We start from the raw sequence: 24,626 nt of genomic DNA on the forward strand, positions 1-24,626 counted from the left end.
TTATCTATTTGCACAAGTGGACATACAATCTGTTAAAATGTATATTCTACTATATACTACCCTGTACAATGTCTCTTATATGTTATTATCCCACATTTTCCGTACAATTGTCTTTTATTTTATATATGTATATGTTAGAATCTTTTAGACTGTAAATCTTATTATATTGTATTGTCGTTGTGTTGAATGTCTGTGCTAGAAGCTTCCAACACCAAAGAAAATTCCTTGTGTGTGCAAGCACACTTGACAATAAAGCTCTTCTGATTCTGATCCTGAATTGATGTTTTTATACATTCAGAAATACACACTTTTTTCGAATAGCAAGGTAAGGGTAGTAGCTTGAATACATTTTAAAACAATCAGTGAAGACATAAGAAAACAGTATTGGAAAAAGGGAAAAAAGAAATCTAAAAAACCCTGAAAAAAATCAAATGCAGGCATGCATGGTATTAGTATTGCATAATGCAAAGACTTGCACTTCTGTACCTCATGAACATCATATTCATGTTTTAATTTGAAAACTTGTCAAATGTTCTTGCCACTACAATTTCGACCACATGTACAGAACAACGAACAAAGACAAACTAATGTAAAATTGCAAGCCAAGCTGCAGTCATACTAAAATCAAACTATGTCTTGTTTTATGTCCTGTTTATTTCTTTTCTGGCATTACCAATCATCAAATATGTTGAGTTGATTTGGTAATGACAATCCAACCATGTGTATCCTTTGAAGTAAGGAATATTTTATCTCAAGCTTTAGTGCATTTATTACCACAGAGAGTCTATGTAGCATTCGTAAAGGTTACTGTGGTTTCATGTGCTGTGTCTATTTTTTCTGTCTATGTGCTCAATTGGTCTCTTAGGAGCTGGGGATCTGGCGCAGTGTGTTTCAGTCTGCTGTGTCTACCACATCGTGCATTCAACCAAGTAGACTCAGCACATGCTTGTTTATAGCAGCGTAAACTAAAATTGATGTCATTCCCATTGTGGCTGCTCATGTATTGTTGAAACTTTGCCGGGGTTTTCGTTTTCGTAAAGGCAACTGCTAGTGTAGTGGTATAAAAAGAACATCTACAATGTCATCGTCTCTGCTGGCAAGCATGGACAGGGAGTAAAAACAAACTGGGACCAGCGCTTGCTCAGCACAAATGCATAATGTAAAAAATATTGCCTGATGTTATTCTAGTGAGTATATTTGCCTTTTTACAGCATCTCGAAAATGTTTTTTTATGTTTAATTGGTAGAAAAAAATATGTAATATTCCATGTGTTCACATACAATAAGCACATTTTCATTTATATTACATTTACATTTAGTCATTTGGCAGACACTTTTATCCAAAGCGACTTACAGTGCACTTATTACAGGGACAATCCCCCTGGAGCAACATGGAGTAAAGTGTCTCGCTCAAGGACACACTGGTGGTGGCTGCTGGGATTGAACCAGCAACCTTTGATTTACCAGTTCAGTGGTTTAACCCACTAGACCACCATCACCAATACTATTATATTATAATATTATAATATGATTACACTGACCGGTCTTTTTAAACTTAATATATGACTTGCAATAAATCTAGCTGGATAGCCTTGACACGTGCTTGCTCATGCTTTAGTACCTGAGGAGAATTGATCTGAATGTCTTTGAGTTTTTTTACTTGAAGACTAAATACAGTTTAAAATTAACAATAAAAAAGCAAGCACACCAGTAAAATAAAGACGTTTTAGGGTAGTCTGTTAAATACCAACTTGTAACTTGTTCAGCTTTCAGACAGCACAATCTCTCTAGAAATTGTAGAGGTTCAAGACAAACTGTGTTCACAGGTTCTTCAAGATCCCTTTACAGGTGTCAATTTCATTCACAATTGGGTTTGTATAAGTGAGGAAAAAAGGTAGCACATGCTCTGTGTTTACTTTGGACCTCCACTTCTTGCCAAAAGTGTCACCATAAGGAGAGATCAATAGCAACCGTTTCAAACCCAAATTGTACTTCTTAACTGCCCCTTGAATAGTTTTCTGTGCCTTTGGAGGACCACGTGTGACAACCAGACCTGTATTTTCCTTAAAGTGCCTCAGTGCACAGAAAGACTGCATTCAAATGAAAGACATTTTATTTTGATTTCTGACAGAAGTTTTTAAGGCTACTGATCTCTGACACGAGCCGTATAGTCGAAGGGAAGCTCTGGGTGAGGTGTTCTGTGTCTTTTAACAACCACTAAGCTTTTCCAGTCTTTTTTTGTTCCGAGCAATATCTTCCAATTACAGAAAATGAAGGCAGATGCAATTGCAACAGTACTCGAGCTCAGCTTTTGGAACAAGCCGGCTCGTGTTTGTTTTGAAAGAAAATTTCAACCCCAGGTTGGCATTCAACCTTAAACAAACCGTACACGTGACCTTAATTATGGGCTCGGTTTGTTGTAGTGAAACTTCTTCTACAGCACTTTTGACCTCTGTTCTGTCCAAAGTGTCGAGCCAGTGGCGGAACATTATGGCAATTATTCCCCAGACTACTCCGAGTCCCACACACAAACACATGCTTTCTTTTTCCCTTCTCCTGTTGACTCAGATGTACACATGACCCGAGGCCTTTTGATTTCAATTTTATTTCCCCCAAAACCCTAAATAGCAACAAATCCAGCAATTTTTTTACTATGCACTGAAATTTTTGACCACTGCATTTAATGACATAATTTGACCTTCTTAATGGTAAAAATAAAAAGAGAATAGTATTATTCATAAAAGTATGCTGCTCCAACAATATTAAATTTAGAATTGTATTTTATAAAAAATATGTTAGAAATGTATTATTTTATAGTATTTAAGTAATGTTATATTTATATTCAAAATATTATTTAAACTGTTATTTAATGTTTTATTACTATTTTGATTTAAGATGATTTCATTTAGTAACAGAACTTGACCTAATATTTTAAAAGATTATTATCAATGTTAGTGTTTATCAATGTTAGTGTTGCTACAGCAATATTATTTAGCAATATAAATTAAAAGTCTCTACATTATGTGACGATAGATAACAGAGGCACGTAAAAGAACGTTGTCACGCTATGGCATTGTTTCTTTATTCTCAAACATGTGCTGTAAAGCTGTGAAACCACAACCAAGGAGCACCTCATTTAAGTTGACAGCCAGGAAACCTTTTTCCTGTTGTGAAATAGTTTTTAAGCATACAACACTGCACATTATTCCCTTTCCTCCATTGGAACTCATTTTGTTTAGCATAACATTTCCTGAGACCGAATGGGTCACGCCTCAGTTGCCCTCAATATGTGGGGCCAATGGAGCATGACCCCCAACTCACCCGTGCCACTGTCGCTCCTTGGACTGAGTCCGTCAATTCCATAAAGACATTTCAGAGTGTTCACATGTGTCTTCTGGGGTTAGCGAAGCACAACCACATCAGAAAAGATACAGGACTACTGTAAAAATGCCAATACAAAGGAATGACTGTTGTCACCAGTTTTGTAAACAGAAAGCACAATTACTAGAAACCTCTGAAAGTATAGCTTGTTTTTAAAGCGCGTCTGTAATTTCCTCAGCTTTACTCTGGCTCAATGATTTCACAAGACCACTAGTCGAATCGGTCTTCCCAAAGTTACAGGATCCAAAGTAGCGGTGGTCTGGGCCTTCGCTATTGTTGCAACTAAAGACGTCTGTTTCCTAAGGGGGTCTGTGATAATTTGAGGTTTTGGTACTTTCAAGAATGCAAAGTTAGCGCCATTTCATTTTCATTTTCAGTTACCTCATTCTTGCCTTTTCTTTATGGTATTTAGACAGGCGAGACCAACTAAGGTCATCTAGGCCTTTTCTCAATGCATTTAACATTCGGTATAAATATTCCATTCAGAAACCTTTAAAAAAATACATTTAGTTCCATTTTATTTAAGCAGCACTTTTCAGAATGTGCACGGTTGCATAAGCTTTACAAAAAGATTGTAACTCAAAACTTTAGCTTTTTTTATGGATCAACATTATGATTATGAACCAGGAAAATAATATGACATACGGGCACAGAATTTTTTAAAATGTTTTTATGATATGTTCTTTCTGCCTCGCCGCTGTCATTCTTTTCGTTGAAATATTTATCAGTGTAGTTTTATTTAATTCACGTTTTCACAAGTTCTCACAATTTCTCGAATGCATTCGCAAGTCCAGAAAAACATTAATGGACATTCAGCTTTTTCCATTAAATCATTAAAAGGTTTGAAATGTTGAACTCTCCGAGCAAGCGATTGTGGTTTACATGTGCGCTGCAGATGTCTCACCGCACTCGGTGCTTTGGGAGGCTCTGTGCGAGTTTGCATTGTTCACTGGCCCCCTTGGCTCCAGCGATAACCCAAGTCCAATGTCATCGAAACTGACGGTTCTGAACTCGGCACTGGGCATGAGATTAGCGATCTGGGCTGGTGAATTATCACTAGACACGTCCAGCGGACGAGGTGATGCATATCTAAAAAGGGAAGAAAAATAATCATTTGAATTCATATTACTGGCACTGGGGCCCAGAGAGAATGTTTGACTTTGAAGTATATAGCATGGAGGCTTTTTGTCTTTTAAGAATATTGATTTGGATGAGTGTGATATTGGAATAAAAAGCAGCTGCATCATTTGTCTGTCAGTGTCTTCAACATAATAAGGCAGCTGTCAGGGGAATGGTTTTTCATAGAAAGTTTGGCTGTGTTTTACTACGTCTATCATACTATTTGATTCAATCTTTTTTTCCATTGCATGTCATGAACTTTATTGAGAAGCGTCATCTCCATTAAGACGCAGTTGAATATTGAGTCTTAGCCAGATTTCATTCAAAGATAAGACGGCTTGAAGGAATCTGGGATCCAAACATAGTAAAAGAACTGATGTCGCCCTCATGAGATGATTATTGTGTGTGTTTCTTGTAGCATGTCACTACCAACACAGCTCAGAAATAAGGGGCACGTCAAAATATACATTCAAAAGTACAGGAAAGCATTTAATAAAATATGGCATGCACAGTGGACCTGTAACAGCGTAAACACACCTTACAGGACAGATGTTTTTAAACAGTATAAAGAACTGTATATTCATTTTTTTCAAGCATCCAAATTCTCAGTTCATCCTCTGTAAGTGCCCAGTGTCCCTGGCATTTTTGCTTACAGCACAGACCCTAATGAACGTATAAAAGAGCGCCTGGCAGCAGCAGCCCACACAAAGGTGCAGAGAATCTGGCCAGACGTGAGGACCACCCTCCACTCTTTTCCCCCGATGGATTAAGAAACAACAGGGGGGCGTGTCGACACTGCACTTATCAGTTTGCATGGTTACAGAGGCGCCTGTAGGGTCTCGTGATACACACGGACAGGGTATGATGCCAGGCTGCTCAATGGGGTGTTATGTCACTTCCTCTGTGTACTTTAGTGATCATCTTTAGAATTTGGGTATGTGTTTGTATCCCCAAAATACATTTAAATTAAAATTTAAGTTTCTTCAGGTACTCTAGATATTCAAAATACATCTTTTTCCGAAGTGCTTCAACTAATTGAACAATTAACTAATTTCACATTTCATATATTGCCACGCATGGTGGTGTAAAACTTCATGTGTGACATTATAAAGTGTGTTAGATTTAAAACGCAAGAAAAAAAGTTCTTTTCAGTTACACGTCTTAAGTAAAGTGCTTTCTTTGAGGCTTGAGGTTTGTGATAGTGAAAGGAAGAAAGATGTACATTAGTGTGGAATACTTAATTGTGCAAGTTATTATTTTTGCGGTAATACCCACCACTTTTCTCAGTTGAGATGGGTGCAGATGGAGTGTAGGCGTGTATTTGATCCAGCGTGTTGTGGAGCATCTGCAAGCGGAGTTTCCAGACAGAAGAGTTGTAAAAAAGCAGCAACAACATCTGGGGCAATCAGAACTTTTCCTGCAAACATTTTACTGTCTACCACAGACATTTAAACCATCCATTTCCATCTACATAAACATTTCACGTCCAAAGACATCAAGCATGATATTTTCGCAAAATATTAATTGAGTCAGTTTTATACATCAAATTGATTTGCAGATTTTTTCTGGGAAACGTATATTCCCTCAACCATGAGCTCATTCAACACTTCGTCAGTCAAATAAGGTTATAAAATTTAGGTTTGAATTAGCTCTCCTTTTAAGAAACTGCCTTTAACTATCCAGAGGGATTTGGGTTTACTAGCTTCGTCCAATTGCAAATGCAGAAAGGTCTCCATTTTTCCGCAGTAATGGGTAGGGTTCCCTCAAAGGAACATCAACGATTTTAATCACCTTAGCGCTCACAGTTTCCTGTGTATTAACAAAGCCACAACTTGCTATGATTCACTGTAAAGCACAGTTCCTCTTTTTAAATGGGTCTGTTTGGGTTAAAATGACCTGTTACGGAGTAGCACCGAAGCCAAAAGAAAAGTTTCTGAATCACCAGTGTCACTTGTACTTAAAACACTGAGTATTTAGTACACGGCATACACTCCAGTCGCTGTGTTTGAGCAACTTTGTTGCCAAGGTCTGTAACTACACATGCTGTATCCATAAGAAATTTATTTAACATTTTGATTTGGGCCTACAACTTCTGAAATGTATTTGTCACACCAAACCAACAAATGAGATCTTGCAGGACAGCCCAGCTAGAAATAAGTTAATGTCTTTTTTATTACCTACACAATAAGGTGTGTTGTTTGTATTTGCAAATATAGAATGTTTTGTGATGTATCTTTTGTTCAGTTTGTAAAGAACTTTACAACTCTCTGTCTCGTCCTGCCCCTGTCTCCTATAGCGTCAGTTCTGCTCGCCGGAGAGGGTAAACGTGGATTTTCCAATGTTGTGCTCCAGAGGCTCCTTCATTAAAATGATTGGCTGGTTGAAACAGGAGAAACCAAAGCGATTTGGCCTCAGAATTAATTTTTTCGAACGTAAGACTTAATGTCAATTAGTATTCTATTGCCGCATTTAACCTATGCTCCTTCATTTTCCAAAAGCCTTTGCCAGCATTGCCTCTTTCTGTAAATCATTGCCTTATCAAGTTTACAAGAGAAAAAAAAGTTAAAACCGATGGTCCTATTTGTTTATTTCATCACGTAAAAAAACAGATTTGTTCTTAAAACAATTAATAGAAACAGTTTAACACTCATTATATTTAAAATGTAAATCAAAATTAACTTTTTATATGAAACCTTGATTCCACCTTGAAAAGGTGCAAGACACATAACTTTAAAAATAGGAACAGTTAGGAAAACGAATCATACCTTAAGTGCTCAGGCATTTACAGTCCCCTACATGGTGTCTATTTGCACGGTTAAACCAAACCACTTTGTAATAGCCGGTAATTTCCTTAAAGTAAAGCCATGAATAATAATTTCGCGAGAATTCTCACGGATGCCCTCCCAAGCTTGAGTGCCGGCTGATGTGCCAAATTGTTGAGACAGGGAGAAATAAATCTCCTATGCAAAATAATAAAACAAACAAGAGTATTAAAGAATTAAGTCCTTTCTTTGCTTTGGTAAAAACCCAACCCTGTCTAAATGCATATGCTTGCTTTCATGCACGAAATACATTATGGATGGTGAAATGTTGGACAAAAACATTTCTCGTGAACTTGGAATGTTTAGTGGGTGTGACAGCAAAAATAGTCAATACAAAAACCCTCTCATGCACACATAAAGACTTTAAAAATTGGCTAAAAGCATGGTAAAGTAAGCATGAAATTGTGATGTCATTTCTTATTTTTAAAAGGTGAAGTAAAAATTCATATAAAATTTTCACTTTCAACACCGACAAGTTGTCAAGCCTTAAATGACTGTTGGAAATCAATAGACAATAAACAAGACCTTTTTCTATAAAGCGCTTTGTCGTCAATTGCATGTTAAGAGTGCTCAAACATAGATGTCTTTAACTATACTTCTGTTGTTTTCCATCCAGCGTTCGGAGTTTGAAAAACGTCAGAGGAACGCAGTATAACAAATTTAGCTAAAGTGACAATTCAGCATTTGTGACTCACTCAGTCATGAGAATGAGGGGATTCACTCTTACAAGTGGGAAATTGCTTAGGGATTAAGAATAGTGCCGTGTGGTTGTCAAGTAAACATGGTGCTAGTGGAACCTAATAGAGATGGACCATTCAAGAGCTGATATTGGCTCTTCTCTGCAGTGTATGGCCAACACATGGGCATCTTTAGAAGACTGCTGTTATAAGGGGTAAAACACTTTGTGTGCTGTTGTTCTCATATACCCTGCAATAAGTGAACTGTCAGTAAATCAAATTGCAGGATTAGTTTGACAGTTACAATGAAAACTAAACTTGAGTGAAGTTTTTTGTTTAGATCTATTGAAGCGTCGATAATTCTGTGAGGTCAATTTCCCTGGGTCCTTTTCTTGAACTCTTGCTGAAATATGTCTGCTGGAGGAGTTTCAGTGGGTTCTGGAAGAGGCCCATTATTTCAGCAAGATTTTAAAAATTCGGCAAGCTCACTTGGCAAAGCATTGCCCTCTTGTAAATAAAATGTTTCAATGTATCAATTTTGCAGTCAAATTATAAGACTTTGAAAGTTTTATAGCGTGATCATTCTCCTATTACCCTCTTTAAAAGTATATCAGAGCACTATTTACTTTCACAGATTTTATTCTATTCTATTCTATTCTATTGAAAGTGTTTAGTACAGTTGAGTAAACATTTTACTTTTCTATTTACGGTATTTATTTCTATTTACTATTATTTTATTATCTTGTTTATCCAATAAAGTTTTATTTGTAACTTTTATTTTATTATCTGTTTCTGTTGGTTTACTTATTATTCTAAACTGATGGGAGTCTATGGCAGCCCTATGAACCGTACGTAGGAAAATTATGAAACTTGGCACACTCGCAGTGGTGATACTACGATAGTCCTGTGATCTAAATTTTCCCCCAAGCTCCACTTTTATGATCTTTGGACCGAGCCGAAAGGAAATGGCCAAACTGATTTTTGAATTCTGGGGCATTTTTTATGAGAAATACCTTTGCAAAGTTGACTATGACATTGTCTCTTACATTTCAATGTAAGAGTTCTTTATTGGCATCAATGGCATGACAAAATGTAAGGGCTGTCAAACGATTGATCGCGATTAATCGCATCCAGAATAAAAGTCTCTGTTTACATAAGGGATGTCTGTGTACTGTTCATATCAATTTTGTATTTATAAACACTTACACGTCCACAAACATGTATAAATGTAGAAATGTTTACCTGTATTTATTAATTATGCCTTGCCTTGCCTAAATTATATGTAAATATTAATTAATATGAATATTTATTTTTTCCTAAATTAACGCATATGTTTTAAATACAAAATAAATTTGCACGGAGCACAGATATACATTGTGTAAACCCCAACTTTTATTCTGGATGCGTTTAATCGTGATGCACATCAAATAAACAAAAATCAAATCCCGAGAGACACGTGTGTTGCTTTTATATAAAATGTACATAGTGATTACATACTCGACTATTCTGTAAAAATATCAGTTTTTCACGAACACATTGTTCTTGTGGCTGCTTATGATTTAACGTATGATTTAACTTTTATTTGCATAAACATTTAGACAAAATAAATACATCTGTTGTATCATTGTACCAAGTAATCAACAAAACAACAAACAAATAAATGTACCAATCAATTTGGTTAGAAAAAAATACAGTAAATGATTAAACTTTTTTTCTAACATTCTGCTAGTATAAGGGTATAGTTAAATACATGATTAAAACCGTTATTATTTCTTATATTTTAATTTATTATTTTAATTAAAAAAATGCTCTAGGTATAGAGTAAATTACTTTTAAAATATATTACTTATGATCGTCGTATGGTACTTTCTCAGAGAGGCGGGCTGCTGGTACGCGCTTCCTTTTGTTAAATAAAGTTTTCTTGTTTTGAATCATCAAGTCCTCTTCCATAGCCAAGATGGCGGAATATGATCTTACAACAAAAATCGCCCACTTTCTGGACAGGCACCTGGTTTTCCCACTGCTGGAATTCCTTTCAGTAAAAGAGGTATATGTGTAACTTAACTTTTTGTATTAAACCATGGTGTAGGACTATTTTTATGTATAAAGAATACATTGTTTTAACCACGTGCGCGCGTGTGTCAGTAACAGTGCTGCTGCCTCGCCGGCATATCCGGGTCCTCTAAAGCAGAAGAGAACATTTCTGCTGAATTGGTATAAACAATATTAGAGTAAACAGCATTTAAAACGAACGAGAGACTGTGTTTTCATAATGCAGGGCATTTCAAAAAGCAGCGGGCTGTGGTTTAAAAACCCAATATGTGGTCCAACGTTACCCAGGCTGCATTTTAGGCATTCTGTGAGCTGGCTACATAGTTAGCATTTACAGCTAAGTGAATTTCAATCTATACAGCATTTTAGGTTTACAATTTTTACCAACGTAGTAAGATTTGATTTTGCAATACCAAGTTAATACATTTAAATTAAGTTTAAATGTAAGCTTGTCTTGTTAATGTTTTTGTATTATATTAAAAACATGTATCTGCGCTATACGTAGTTACAGGTTTTAATAAGCTCAGTGGTTATAAATGTGCTTTCTGGTCTGTCTTCAATTACTTCTTTGTAGATCTACAATGATCATGAGCTCCTCCATGGAAAGCTGGATCTTCTCAGTGAAACCAACATGGTGGACTTCGCCATGGATGTTTACAGGAACTTATTTCCTAACAAAGAAATCCCCAACTGTAAGTGATGATGATGGTTTTGTGTCTTATATCTGAACAAAGATGTTTACTAGCACAACATGATAATTAGTTGCTGTAAGAATGTCTGACCTATTATGTGTCACCTTTTACAGCTCTCAGAGAAAAGAGGACTGATGTTGTTGCTCAGTTGAAGCAACTGCAAGCTGATACTGAGCCAATCGTGAAGGTGTTTGAAGATCCAGAGACCACCAGGCAGATGCAGTCGACTAGGTAAATATGAAATGAGCTTGGCCTGGAACTTTTTAATGTGTCCGCCACCTGTAATAAATTGGTTAGATTGTAAAAAAAGTCAGATGGTTCTTATCTAAATTTTGAAACCATGATTTGAATCCAGACCGCTATAAGACAATGGCGTCTTTTATTAGAAATGAACAATTTTATGATGACTTAATATGTCAGTATTGTTGCAAACTAAGTGTGTAGTGTGTTGTTAAATGTTTATTACACATAATAAGTACAAGGGATGCTGTATTTGCATTTCTGTAACTTAAGTGCCAGCAAACAACTGGATCAAAACCGCACATGTGCAGAGTCTAATAATGCTTAAATGTTCCTAGTAATGCTACAGTATTGAGTACACGCTTCAGGGTGTATTGTGGTTGCCTAAAAATTAAAAGCGATCATCTTTCCGTATCTGGCGTCAGCAGGTTTTATTGGAACACAACTTGCGGAGAATTGTTTGGAATTTAAACTAAATTGTGACTGTAAATTAGTAATTATCCTTTAAATATAAGGTATCTTTTTTATTCTGCTAAAGCATGTAGAATTACACAAAGATGAGACATTCATCATGGATGTGGTATGGAGCCCTTTGCAATGCTAGATGATACTCCAAACAGAACATTTGTGGCTCTTCTCTGGATGGTCAGGCTTAAGTGTCATTTAATTAAATAGATGGCAGGACATCAGGAGGCATTTGTAATCACAATTGCTTCATATTTGATGGAAATTGCAGTGGGGATTGAGTGTATGGTTTCAATCCACAAATTCAGAAGAACAGAATCCTTGTGTACTGTGGCGGGTTTGGAGGGGCTATTTTTGTTCAGTTTGTCTAATGCTGACTTTGCTTTAATTGAAATATTTTGGTAACTCTGTTCTCGTTTTTTTTTTAAGAAATTAAAATATCTCTATTCATTCGATAACTGCTGCACTGATCAATCTAGATGTTTTAGGTTTGGTTATTTGGGGTAGCATTATTTATTTAAAAAGAAAAATCTTTCATCATTTACTCACCCTCATGTTCCCATAATGTATGCTATGTATTTAGGTATTATAAAACAATGAAGTGAGTGTTAAAAATTCAATAAAAAGTGCACCATAAGTAGGCCGTTTGATAGGTTTCGTAACCGCAATTTAAGCTGTCATTATAGAATTACACTCCATTGGAATTGTAGCGATTGGAACATTGCATAAATTAGTTATTCATTTAGGTTTTGTAATTTGGCTAAACTGATTTATAAAATAGTTCAGGCTCAAAGCAAAGATTTGTTCACCAATCGAATATTGTTACTTGTTTTATAAGAGTTGTCTGTATTTCAAGATTTAAAATTATTCATTAAGTTATGCCTCACAAAGCAATGATATGGATTTGTTCTTCCATTCATGAATTGTGTGGACTATTTCTGGGGTGGTGTTGTTATTTTTGAGCAGTTTTGCTATAAACCTGCTGACTGTACATTTTTTTTTTCTTCGAATTTACAAGTTGAAACTGGAGACACAGTTTTTCACTTTTATTATGAAATATCCTGGTTGTTTTTTGTTATGGTCTAGCTTTAGTTTAGTTGTGCTGATACTTATAAACATTTTCGGACTTTTAACAAATAAGGAATTTTAGATGCTTGTCTTGGCAGACGTTACAAATAAGAACATCAACCGAGTCTGTGATCTGCAGTTAGTTATTGTTCTTTTTGACTAGTGCTAATACAACACCTTGCTTCCATATATTTTATCGTGCTACCAGTGTGTGTTTGCGGTGTCTCCCAAGTGAGAAATCGCAGTAGGTGGTATCGCCTTTTCTAGACATCTTTTACACCAGTTTGTTTTTCTTTTCTCCCAAACATGTTTTTGTCACAGTACAGGATTAAGTTTGTGGCCTTCGAACCAGGCACAGTCTTAATTAACCCGCTCAAATGGATGTCTGCTCTTCATTAACGAGTCTCTTTGAAGTTTACTCGTTCGATCGGAATATTTCGGGTTTTGGAGGGCATTTTTTGGTGTCTGGAGTTTCACAGGCCGAGACGCCACCGGGAAGTGCATATCAGGACTTGTCTTTTATTTGTCCATTATTTGTTAATTGCTTGTGTGTGTCTGTGCGCACGTTTTTTCTGATGTTTGCAGTGTCTCGGCCAATGTCATTCATAGACAGGATGTTACAAGCAGGTGATATCGTGTTTGCGAATCTGTCAGGATCAGTGTTTGCAGTGTTAGAACATATGGAGTGAGGATGGATTCGTCTCTAAACAGCTGAGCCTGATGGACGCTTGAGCTGCTCTGAAATGCAGAGGGTCTAGTATTCACACCGTTCCCTCAGCATTGACCTCCGTGTGGGACTTGCTCCCATCCCAATTTCTGCCTAGACTGTAAATGGTGCGAGTTAACAGAGTTTAGGTATAATATCCACTAACACACAGACGTGTACAGGTTGACAAGTAATACATATGTAAGGGAGATGCTAGGTGAGAGCCGACTTGCCAGACTTCTGACTGTTTTTGCAGACAGAAAGAGCACTCTGACTGATATGTTTTGTGATCAATCAGTATTTTTATTTATTTTGTGATGTTGAGGTGCAGGATTATGAGAAGGATATTTTAACACAGGATGGTGTGTCTATTAATGGCATGACACACTATATATATCTCCAAGTGTTATCCATTACAATAATTTACAGAGACTATATGTGCAGTATAGTAAAACATGGCCTCAGAACTGTTTTATATATATGATTAATGGGATTTCACAATGGGCGGCACCACAGAGCAAAATATAAGGCATTCAAAGAAATCTCCTGTTGTCCTTTGCTTACTGTGATTGTTAGTACACAATACTTTTAGATTTGCATTCATTATAGAGCTTTGATTGATGAATGCTTTTCCACGCGTTATGGTGTAGCGGCGTAAGGGTGGCTCGTCCCCACCCAGAGTCCCAGCATCTGTCGGATAACAGTATAATGGAACAGAAGCAGTTGTGCAGGAGAACGCCTTTATAAACAGCCTTTGAACATTCCCACAAATAAAATAAACTTGCAACCTCCTCTCTCTGTCTGGGGTGCTCGGTGACGCACTTCTTCATTTGCCGACTTCTTTGGAGACCGGCCACATTTGGCGGAGGTGGTCGTGCGGTTAGCATGGTTACCAGCCCGAGTGCCGTGCCGAACGTTTTACCAAAACTCAATGATGCAAGCATAACACAAGTAACAGTAGCTTGTTTCTGTCTACCTGAAGAGGTGACAAGTGTTTTTTTTTACTTATTTCTCATTCTTTCATTTTTGTCGTGTTTTTGTGTGATAAGCACTGACGTTTATTTCTAGCCTTTTGTCTTTTTTTTCATTTAGCAGATCATTGAAATAAGACATGATGTAGGGAGAATGAAGGAGATGAAACATTCAACTCATGAGAGCTCAATGTGTTGGTGCATGTTTGCTTAACGATGCCATTCCCTGTGATGCCAATTATCAAAGTTTAGTATTTGTGTAATGTTGCTTTTAGAACATAAATAAAATCTACAAAATGATAAAGCGCAAAGTTCAATGCCAAGTGAGATATTGTCTTTAACAGAATTCGCTTTTCAAGGTCTAGAGAGAAAGGCCTGATAGGACTACAGCACTTTACTTCTCGGGTCCATGATGTCACTATACCTAGTGCTTTTAATAACCTCCACCCACAGGACTACGCCAAAAAAGGGGCGAGGTCTTCCTTAGAGAAGATGAAGAGCTGCTGGAGTAGTGTTTGGTTATCAGAGATTGTAAACATTTGACTGAGGTCAAATATCAGCTTTGTGACTTTAACATCGGCTGTGAAAGCTGTTCTGTGTAATACACTTATATTGTGTGTGTGTGCGCATACCTCTAAAACACTTCTATGAAACATCCTTTGAAGTCCTGCCTGCAAATGTATCCTGGTCAATCTGCTTGTTTTATTATCCAACTCTGTTCCAATATAAAAAGCCAAAACTAACGCTTCTGTTTTTAGTGTTAATATAACTGGTCTGACGCCAAGCGGTCTGGTATCATTTCCCTCGCCATAGTAGGAAAAAATCACGATCTCTAACAAAGATTGTTTGCACATGCACTAGCAGACCTCCGTTACAATTCGATCGATCTGCATGTTTTTACCTGATAAAGTGAAGTTGAAGCAATTGTTACTGTTTATTGCTAAAAGCTAAAGTTTATGAAAACACGTGCACTGAGAGGGGCACAGATCCAATTACAACAGCCTGAGAAGCAGAAGCTCGCTGATATGGAATGGGTGGGACATCTTCACACTCTAAGCGGGGAACCAATTACGACCGACCTGGTCAGCTTTACCAATCAGAGTGTTTGGGAAGGAGGGACTTTAAAGAAAAAATCCTATCATATTGTGAGAAGAGGCACAGCGGTGAACAAACTTAAAATATGTGAAATATAAATATACTTTTTTAAAATCCAAAGGACGGCCGCTTTAAAACCATATCATGTCTCTTCATTCATTGATTCTTATGTTTTCTGCGGTTGTGTATTTACTTCTGTATTTTTTAAATATCTTGTCAAGGAATATTTTCATTGTTCAACATCCACCAAATGGTTACATCAAGAGAATTATGCACATTCTTACCATCTTAAAAAGTCATTTCTGACCACAAAATGTTTTTTCCTACAGGGATGGGCGTATGCTTTTTGACTATTTGGCCGAGAAGCACGGTGTAAGTACTTTTGCTGATTCTTTCACCCTTTTTGAGAAGTTCTCATGACTTTTCTCTGAACCCGGTGTTGTTTTGGGGGCAGACGGGAGGGGAGGGCCCCAAGGAGAAAGACATTAAATGACTTCCCAAAACCTTAACTTAACTTTGGGGGATTTTATGGCTTGCAGAAATTTCTGCGGACATTTACATTCTGTGGCGAATTGTTAAGAATAAACGGAATGGTCCAAAAACCGTGGGTATGGCCTCAAGAATGCTGGGGATTCTATATTTGATTTAATGGCACTCCCACCCAGGCATCCTTGGGCTGAGCTGGGGCCTGTCCTTAGTGCACCTTCACAGCGCTGGCTCTTCTGATTGCAGAGGCGCGTCCCCGCTACCGCCCCGGGAAGGCCCCTGTAGGCTTCACATCCACCCCGGGTTCTAGTTTACCATGACCACACATACACATAATACAAACACACACACATATTATGAGCTCTGTGTTCCAAGATGCTCTGCCAGCATGTTTCTCAAACGTCTGGTACCGTCTTGTCATCACTGTTTGCTAAACTCAAGAATTGTGGTGGATTTGTGGTTTAACGACCCCCATGAAATCATATTTGGAGTTTTGTGACTTTTAGCTCAATGTTATGAGCGTTTGAAGCTATTTATGTGCAAGTGCTCCCAAAAGCTCACTTGTAACAAAACAGTTTTGCAAAACCTTGACTTGTGTTAGGCGATATGTGTTTTCAACATCCTGTTTCAATTGAAAACAATTCAACAACTGCTCAAAGTGATTTCCTAGGGTTTTTTTATTGACCTTGGTATCAGACATTTTCAGCAAATAATGATATAGTTTTGTTTCCGTTTGCAAACATCTATTAGGCCTACTCATATTGCTGGTAATAGATTTCCAATTCATTTGTGTTCTCTCTTAACTTCTGACTTCCCTTGCAGTTCCGCCAGGAGTACTTGGACACCTTGTACCGATACGCCAAGTTCCAGTACGAGTGTGGGAACTACTCAGGTGCAGCGGAGTACCTCTACTTCTTCAGAGTCCTGGTATGTGTCTTACCACGCCCCCCAACCCCCCCCCCCGTCTTAAACAGATGACAACGTTGTGTTTTCCAGCATTTTCCTCCAGGACGTTCCCAGTAGGGCAATTTAAAAGAGCTTCTTTTCATCACAACACCCTTTCATTTTCTCCTTCGCAAATTGATGCCGTTATATGCATTCTTGGTCTAATGGATAAACAGTTTTATTTTGATGGAGACCTCCCCTGTGAGTGTTAATTTCGGAGGACGGTCCCCCCCATTGAGAGTCTGAATTATTGTCTCCGCTTAATATGGTTCTGCTTTTTAGTACCAGACTCTGCCAAATCCCATGAGTTATAAGCATTACACATGCACTTAGCATTGTGTTTTCCAAGTGACGTCAGTGAAAAGTGGAGATCAGTCGCTCACAGGTAGATTTTCTTAAATTAGGGTCCAACATTTCAATGCGTATTATTACGAGTTATTGAGAGCCTTTCATTCATTGCTTGACTTGTTTCAACAGTCAAATTCTTGTAATAGCTTTTTGCACTTGAGAAAGTCAAAGGAACAAAAAGTACCTGATGATGTAATTATTTTTTTAAAAGTCATGGGATATTACAATCCTTGTCTTGTGTTTTCAGCACTGAGTAGAACTACCTCAAGGAGTCGGTCTGGGGTTGTTCTAGCGCCAAGTGTTCAGTGGCAGACCTCATATGCTTTTGGGTTTATGGGTAGAGCTGCTCCCCATAGATTATTGGTGGGGATTTTGTGGCCTAATCGGTCTTGGTTTCCCAGGATTCCCTATTCTTGCAAGAGTTAAATGTAGCTTGCGTAATAAAGAAGTTCTTTCTGCATAAATTTCACAAGGTGTGCATTCGCACCTGTTAAATCTGTTCTGTTAATATAGAAAAATCACTTTGAATATGACATTTTCAAATTCCATTTCACGTTTATTTCAATTTTTTCACTGCGTTTCCTAAATAAAGGTCCTAAATTGAACATAATCCATTTTTGTTATTTAAACAAATTTCACTTGATGTTATTAATCACACGATGAAGCAGACAGTGGTACAATGGGCGGTTCATTCAATATTATTATTGTATAAATCTTTCTGCAATAGGTTCATATTTTTCAGCACAAGTCCTATATTTCTCTGTTTTCTTTTGTAGAACGACTCTCGCTTTACTTTTTTTCTGTGATGTTGTCTAGAGAGAGATCCAGGCAATGATGCACCGAGGACCTTAGATTAAATAATTTTCACCAGTGGAATACTTTTGGAATCAGATAATACCAAAGTAGGTTTGTGGGGGAAGATAATTGCAGTTCACCGAGAGTACTGGCAGTATCCACGTTACACATGCGTACTCCTTATTTCCTCTATAAACAAAGAGCTCATTGCTTGGGCTCTGGTGTTTGTGGCTTCTCTCCCACTGCCTGTAGAAATGAGTGAAAGATGAACTTATGGGCGAAAGTGGCCGGACGCTTAAGGCTCAGTGATGTGCTGTCTGGCTAGTAGGTGGGTGGGGGGGGTTAAGACGGCTGGGAACGAACAAATTGACCCTCTCTTTTCTCTCTGGTCACAGTGTGTGGAAGTAGTCCAGTGTTTTGAAGAGAGGTGCCCATTGTCATCGCCGGCCTGGGCCTAGAATGTTGCGAGAGGCTCCACGCCTGGCTAAGTTATCGGACGCCGCCGTGTGTTTCTCACATAACCGCGGAGGCTTTCTGAACGGAATGCATTACCCTTTGGTCAGATGGCCAGACCTGCTCTCACGTATGATTCACTCAGCCCACATCGCGTCGTAAAAAAAAAAACGTTTGCCAAGCAACTCTGTCACTGTGGAGACGAGTCATCGTTTAAATAAACGTTTTTATCTTTTTGTTGGTGGGGTCTCAACTGCGTTTTAAGATTTGTTGTTTGATGTCGACCTGTTTGCCATTTGTAAATGATCTGCAGAATCAGTCATGCCGTTTGTTTTGGTTTTTTGTTTGCTTGTTGTGTCCCTGTGGTTTTCGTGGGAGCCGAGGAAAAGTGCCGTCGACGAGCCTTGAGTTGCACCCTTCACTTCTTGTGTTTTTGTGTATTCGTAACTGCCTTCTAGAATGGTGTTTGATCACATGTTGTGTTTCTTAAAGGGTTAGTTCACCCCAAAATTTTAATTCTGTCATTTATTCACACTCGTGTGGTTTAAACCTGAATATAACTTTAACTGTGGAACACAAATGATATTTAGGAAAATGTCTGACTTCCATCATATCGACACAAAACCACAATGTTGTTTGGTTACTAACATTCTTCAAAATGTCTTCCTTTGTGCAAGTAAATCATTTAAACTTTTGGGTGAACTGTCCCTTTAATATGCACCAATAGAAGCTAGGTTAGGACAAAATCACTGCTGTAATTTCCACCTTTTGAGCACATGAGACCTCAACCAACATTGTTTACACCGTTACCGCTCAGTCAGTGTAAATAAACATTACAGCAAAATGCGTTTGTTCCCATTCAGTTAAGTATTTTGAAACCTTGTTATCTGCCTGTTTGCGATCGTAGTTGAAACAAACAGAAAGTGTTTCTCATCAGCGTTGGAACTGGTCCATGGAAAAATGTGGAAATGGATTTAATCGGTCGACTTTCTCAGGAATACCTTCCTCACCTTTTTTCTTCATTGTATTCCTTATCCCCCTCCTCTGTAGGTCGTACTGGGCCTCCCATCTCCTCAAGTGCCTCTTAGCATGGGAGAGGTTGGGCTCAAGAACCCCTCTAACGTGGGAAACGTAGCCATTTAACGGAGGAAGCCAGGCTTGCAAAATCCAGACCCAAGGTCCAGTTACAGGGAGCGCACGGTGCGAAAAGAGCAACTTATTCATATCATCTGTTAATGCAGGGATTGGATGTTGAGAATAAAGATTGAGTATCCCGTCGGATCCCCGGCACAGTAAATTTATTGTTGCTGGTCAGTCAGCGAAAATGTGCCCATTTCAGGAGGCGATGGAAAGTCAAGGTAACTTGTGGAAAAACCCAGGTATTGAAGCTATTCTTGCCTGGCCACACCGCTGAAAGCCAATCAATGTGCTGCCATAATGACATGGAGCTTCGCCAAATGTAGCAGGCAGGGACTTCCAGGAAAAAAAAGAAAAAACAAACACTTTTAGAATTGAAACGCTGACCTTTATATTGGCAACGCAGATGGCTTTTTCCTCTGGTTCTCCCCTGAGTTGATCTCTCTTTCAGCTTTCGGGCTTTGAAAGTCATTTAGACCCGTCCAACTTTTGCGAGTTTTGATCAAAGCTCTCCAGTGTTGCGAGTGGATGGGTAGTTGCGTCCGTACCGTGTTTATTTTTAAGCCGTTCCATGCAACTGTCTTGCGCTATGCAAATATTACTCCCTTGGCAGCTTAACATTAGGCGAATAGATTGTTTCGTTGACATTACATTTATCCATCTGCTTGTTTATACAATACAAATTTGACATCCCTTGAAGACACCATGATCCTTGACGAACGCCGTTTTCTTTCCTGTGCTGACATATTTCCAATTGAAATAGTAAGGTTGAAACGATCATTCTTTATTATGACCAGTGCCTAATATCTTTAGTTCCCTCACAGAGATGCACCCTGATTTGTTGCTTGAGAGGGATATTCTTATTATAGAGAGCGTTTGATTGAATCTGAAATGCGCGTAATGCAGGATGACTCATCTGCGTTTATGATCCATTTCCCCAGAAGAGAGAGATTTTAAATCTTAACTTCGTATATCTGCAAATGACCTGAACGCTAATAGAAATTGACCTAAAGCCACAAAACTCCCATTTTTGCTGGATAAGGTCTTGAACCTTTAATAATTTGCGCTTGACCACTCTTGTTGTAGATATACAAGAGCATTTCTTAATGGGAGGTTTTATTTGCAACTAGATCCCTTGTAAGCCTATCAGCTGGTAAACCCAACCGCTTAACTTCCCATGAGCCCCCGGCCTTCGCCCATCTCTCTTTTCTTTAAACACGCAGAGTTGCTTCAACATCTCTCTAACCTGCAACGGATGAACTCCTGCTAGTGTTTGTTTTCTGCCTTTTTACACGTAATTTAAAACATCGGCTTTCGTTCCTTTTGAAGCTGATCGTCTCTACAGAGATGGGCCGTGTTGAATCACGTTCATATTTCCTCACACGAAACCGGGCAAGCGTCTTACTGGCCTTTGATAACTTAATTCTGCAGGATGTTTTGCTTTTGTGCTAAATGGTCAGGAGATTATCTTAATTTCTAGTTAATCAAGTTATCTAAACATTATTTCCAAGGGCCTGTTTCTGCTTATGAAGACCGTTATTGGCTTCTGCCGTCAATAGCAGCGGAACCGAACGAGATCGGTTGCAGCGTTTACTGACATGCCCAATTTTTGTTATTTGTCAAGAGAGAGACCTCAACGTATCAGATGCTTGGCAAAGCTGTTCCCACTTAAACAACGGTCACACCCTAATCCATCCTCATCCAATCAAACCCGAGGATTTGATTGGTTTAGGCCTAATGTCTGGACCTCATTCTCTCACTCCTCCGTAAACGGACACTTTGATTAGCGTTCCACCACTCCGGTCCTGTCCGCATCCCGGGCTGATCAAAGCCCACAGACATGTGTTCGAGCCTGTCACAGGGGCCGCACACATCATTAAAGACCCTCATCCGAGTCCAAGCCAATGCACTTGAGGTCACAGCAAGTTCACGTGAGCTTTGGAGAGCTTTTCTTTCCTACTGACTCTGTCTCTCTTCTCCACCTGTAGATATTAGAGAAGGTGACTTTTGTCCTGAAAAGTTGTAATTCGTGACTATTTAAATGGTTTACCCTCTTGCCTCTTTAGATGTGTTTTTCCTTTCCACAGAGATAGCATTTGACCCCAGGCTAGTTAAGGAGCACTTGTTTAACTCGTGTAATTATTTCCCAGTAATGTCAGAGACAAGGTGGCCTTTAACCTTTGACTCTTGTCTGAGGACCTCTCTGATGTAACCTCCTGAAAAAACATTAGCATTCACGTCTGCGTTTCTGTGCGTATGTTTGTAATATGTTACTGACCAAATGTTGTATTATTAAATCTATAGATTCACTGCACGGATAGATTGGTTGACATACAGTACTGTCGTGTTGTTGTTATGTGGGCTCAGATGTGCTTACTAATGGGAAATGCAGAAGATTTGTGAAGAGCGGATCATGTGTGACACAGCGGTGGCTTTATCATGAAGTACAGCAAATGAGGTTTTATAAAAAGCAAAACAGTCTTTCAGGATTCATTTCTTTTTCCCTTTCAAGCTCCTTTCCCGAAGATGACATAGTTTAATCCATTTATCCTCTGTAAACAAATAAAGAAGTTACTCCGGCGAGCGGCCTCCACACAGTAGCCAAGAATGTTGATCGAATATGTTTGCAGAAGCGGGAAAGATGCAATTCAGAAATGCACTATTCTTAAAATGAAAAGGTACTTGGATCTGTGGGATGGGTATCAAGTGGCATCTGACCACAGGAATCTCTCTTTTAATTCGGTTTATTTACATTTGTGCTCTAGATTACGTGCTCTCTTTGCTAAATTTGGAAGATGTTTAGCATTTGTGAACCTGTCCGTGAAATCCAGGCTATGGTTGTTAAAGCCTTTGAAAATAAGTAATGTGTGTTTATTGCTCTAAATAGTTATGAGATCACGTTATATTATGTGGTAGATTTAAAAAAAACTGTATTCAAATTTACATTTATAGTAGAGAAATAAATAAATTTCATTTTTGGGTGAACCATCCCTTTAAAATTATGTTATGAATTCACCCTCAAGTAGTTTTTTGTTCTGTTGAATCAAAATTAGATGTTTTGAAGAATTTTGGAAAACAAACAGTTCTGGGACACATTTGATTTTTTTCCTCCTAACGTGGTCAATGGTGCCTCGAAAATCTCAGTTGCTACCATTTAAATAAATATCTTTCTTTGTGTTCGACACAATTTGTTTTATACAGGTTTAAAACAACAATTTTTGGGTGAAATGTCCTTTAAAACTCAAAGTATGATTTTATTGACACTAGTTTTATTATTTGCTCAAAAAACTGAAAGGCTGGATCATGTTAAAAAAAGCAACAAGGAGGCATAACGTAAAATGACACGCATTTTATACATTTAAACAAATTGTCTTGTGCAAAAGTTGATATGCTGTACGCTTGGTTCTTTATATTTCAGTGAAATATTGTTATTTTCTGTAGAACTAACTTGTAAAGAACCAAATAATTTTATCTGAGTTTATTGTTTAAGAGTGAAATTATTCCTGCACTAAATAAAGGAAACTGCAATTATTATATAGTCTCTTCAAAACAAATCCACTTGGTTTGCATCGAGTACAATGGGCATGCCAACTTCTGGGCAGAACAGTATAGTGTGTGAATCAATGATGATGTTTACTTATGTGTGTGTTTGTGTGTGTTTGTGTGTGTGCAGGTTCCAGCCACTGACAGAAACGCACTGAACTCTCTGTGGGGCAAGCTGGCCTCCGAGATCCTGATGCAGAACTGGGAATCTGCCATGGAGGACCTTACCCGCCTGAGGGAGACTATCGATAACAATGTAATGCCCCGCCACTCAGAATTCAATACCGCGCTCATATTCCCTTACATAGGCCATAATATTGACCGCCTTGTGTTTCAGCCCCCCTCCATCTCTCTGCTTCCTTCTCATCACCAGTCAAGCAAACTTGAATTGCTCCTTTTTGTCGGTGGAGCTTGATTTTTAATTGAGCTGGGAAAGGCCAAGGGGTTTGGCTTGGGGAGAAGTATGTTTAAATAAAAAACAAAAGGCCTGAATGTTGTTAATTTCTATTTTGTAACTTGAAATTTGAACCGAGCGTGGAAGGCAACACGAGCCAAGTCTTGTTTTCTCCAAGGCAGAAGTTCACATGGGATGTTGTGAGAATTAAAGCTGCTTAGCACATCACCTTTTTAGGATTGTTAAAAGACCCGAAAATGAAGATTTATGATTTATTCACACTCATGACATTTCAGATTGGCTGATCTATGTAGAACGGAAAATGAGAAATAGTGAACCAGATTTTCTCTTATCTTCTTTCAGTGAAGGGATTTTTCAGGTTCAGGACAGAAAACCCCATAAAAGTGTCACAAATGGTCCTAATATTCGTTTTTAAACACGTCTTCTGAGGCCACAAAATATTTGTGAAATTGAATTTGTTGACAATATTTCACTCGGTGACCCTCAATAAGAACCAAATCAGTTTCCTGATCTGATTGCCGAGACTCTGAACGGGATCAGCCAGTTTATGAAATCATGAATTTGAGAATCACAAGTGCAATCTTGAGAAATCTTGGATGTGAATAAATTCCAGCAGCTTTAGCTTCATTTTGAAGTTTGAAAGCTCTTCAGCTCTTTTCATTGTAATCACCTGGAAATGAACGACCAGTATAAGACTTGTTTTAAATACTACTTTTATTCCTTTAAGGAAAGTCTTACAGGTGTGGAAACATGTGGCTGGCTAAGCTACCCCAGAATTTATTTTTAGGTGAAGTATTTCTTTAATACCCCCCCATTTGTTTTCTTTCTCTGCAGACGGTCAGCTCTCCTCTCCAGTCTCTTCAGCAAAGGACTTGGCTCATCCACTGGTCTTTGTTCGTGTTCTTCAACCACCCAAAGGGCAGAGACAACATCATTGAGCTTTTCCTCTATCAGCCACAGTAAGCACCTTCTGCAGTTTTCCATCTGGGATTTGGTTTTGGTTTAACTCTCGAAAAAACGGATGAGGTGGGACACGAGCACGAGTCCAGGTCGGAAAGCCCACCGCAGTCCACAAACGAAACTGCTGATGCTGTGCTCACAGATCCACGACCCCAGCGGTCAACGTGAAAATAAGTCTGGCGATTCATTCAAATGCTGACAAAAGGCTGGTTATTTAACGGGTTCAGTGTTTGAAGGAATAGTTCATCAAAAAATGA

The 24,626-nt window shown here is 38.3% G+C and overlaps 1 protein-coding gene across 1 annotated transcript in view; it reads left to right on the top strand.

Moving 5' to 3' along the window:
* The first annotated feature begins 9,919 nt into the window (after positions 1-9,919).
* Positions 9,920-24,626, top strand: part of eif3ea (eukaryotic translation initiation factor 3, subunit E, a) — a 32,725-nt gene continuing 18,018 nt past the window's right edge. Inside the window, exons 1-7 of the mRNA XM_056762806.1 lie at positions 9,920-10,045; positions 10,625-10,742; positions 10,856-10,973; positions 15,617-15,659; positions 16,596-16,700; positions 23,125-23,250; positions 24,244-24,368. Of these exons, the coding sequence (XP_056618784.1) occupies positions 9,956-10,045; positions 10,625-10,742; positions 10,856-10,973; positions 15,617-15,659; positions 16,596-16,700; positions 23,125-23,250; positions 24,244-24,368 (725 nt within the window). The 5' untranslated portion in view covers positions 9,920-9,955. The remainder of the gene's footprint in view (positions 10,046-10,624; positions 10,743-10,855; positions 10,974-15,616; positions 15,660-16,595; positions 16,701-23,124; positions 23,251-24,243; positions 24,369-24,626) is intronic.

The sequence above is a fragment of the Triplophysa dalaica genome, chromosome 12, assembly GCF_015846415.1.
Source record: "Triplophysa dalaica isolate WHDGS20190420 chromosome 12, ASM1584641v1, whole genome shotgun sequence".
NCBI lineage: Eukaryota > Metazoa > Chordata > Actinopteri > Cypriniformes > Nemacheilidae > Triplophysa > Triplophysa dalaica.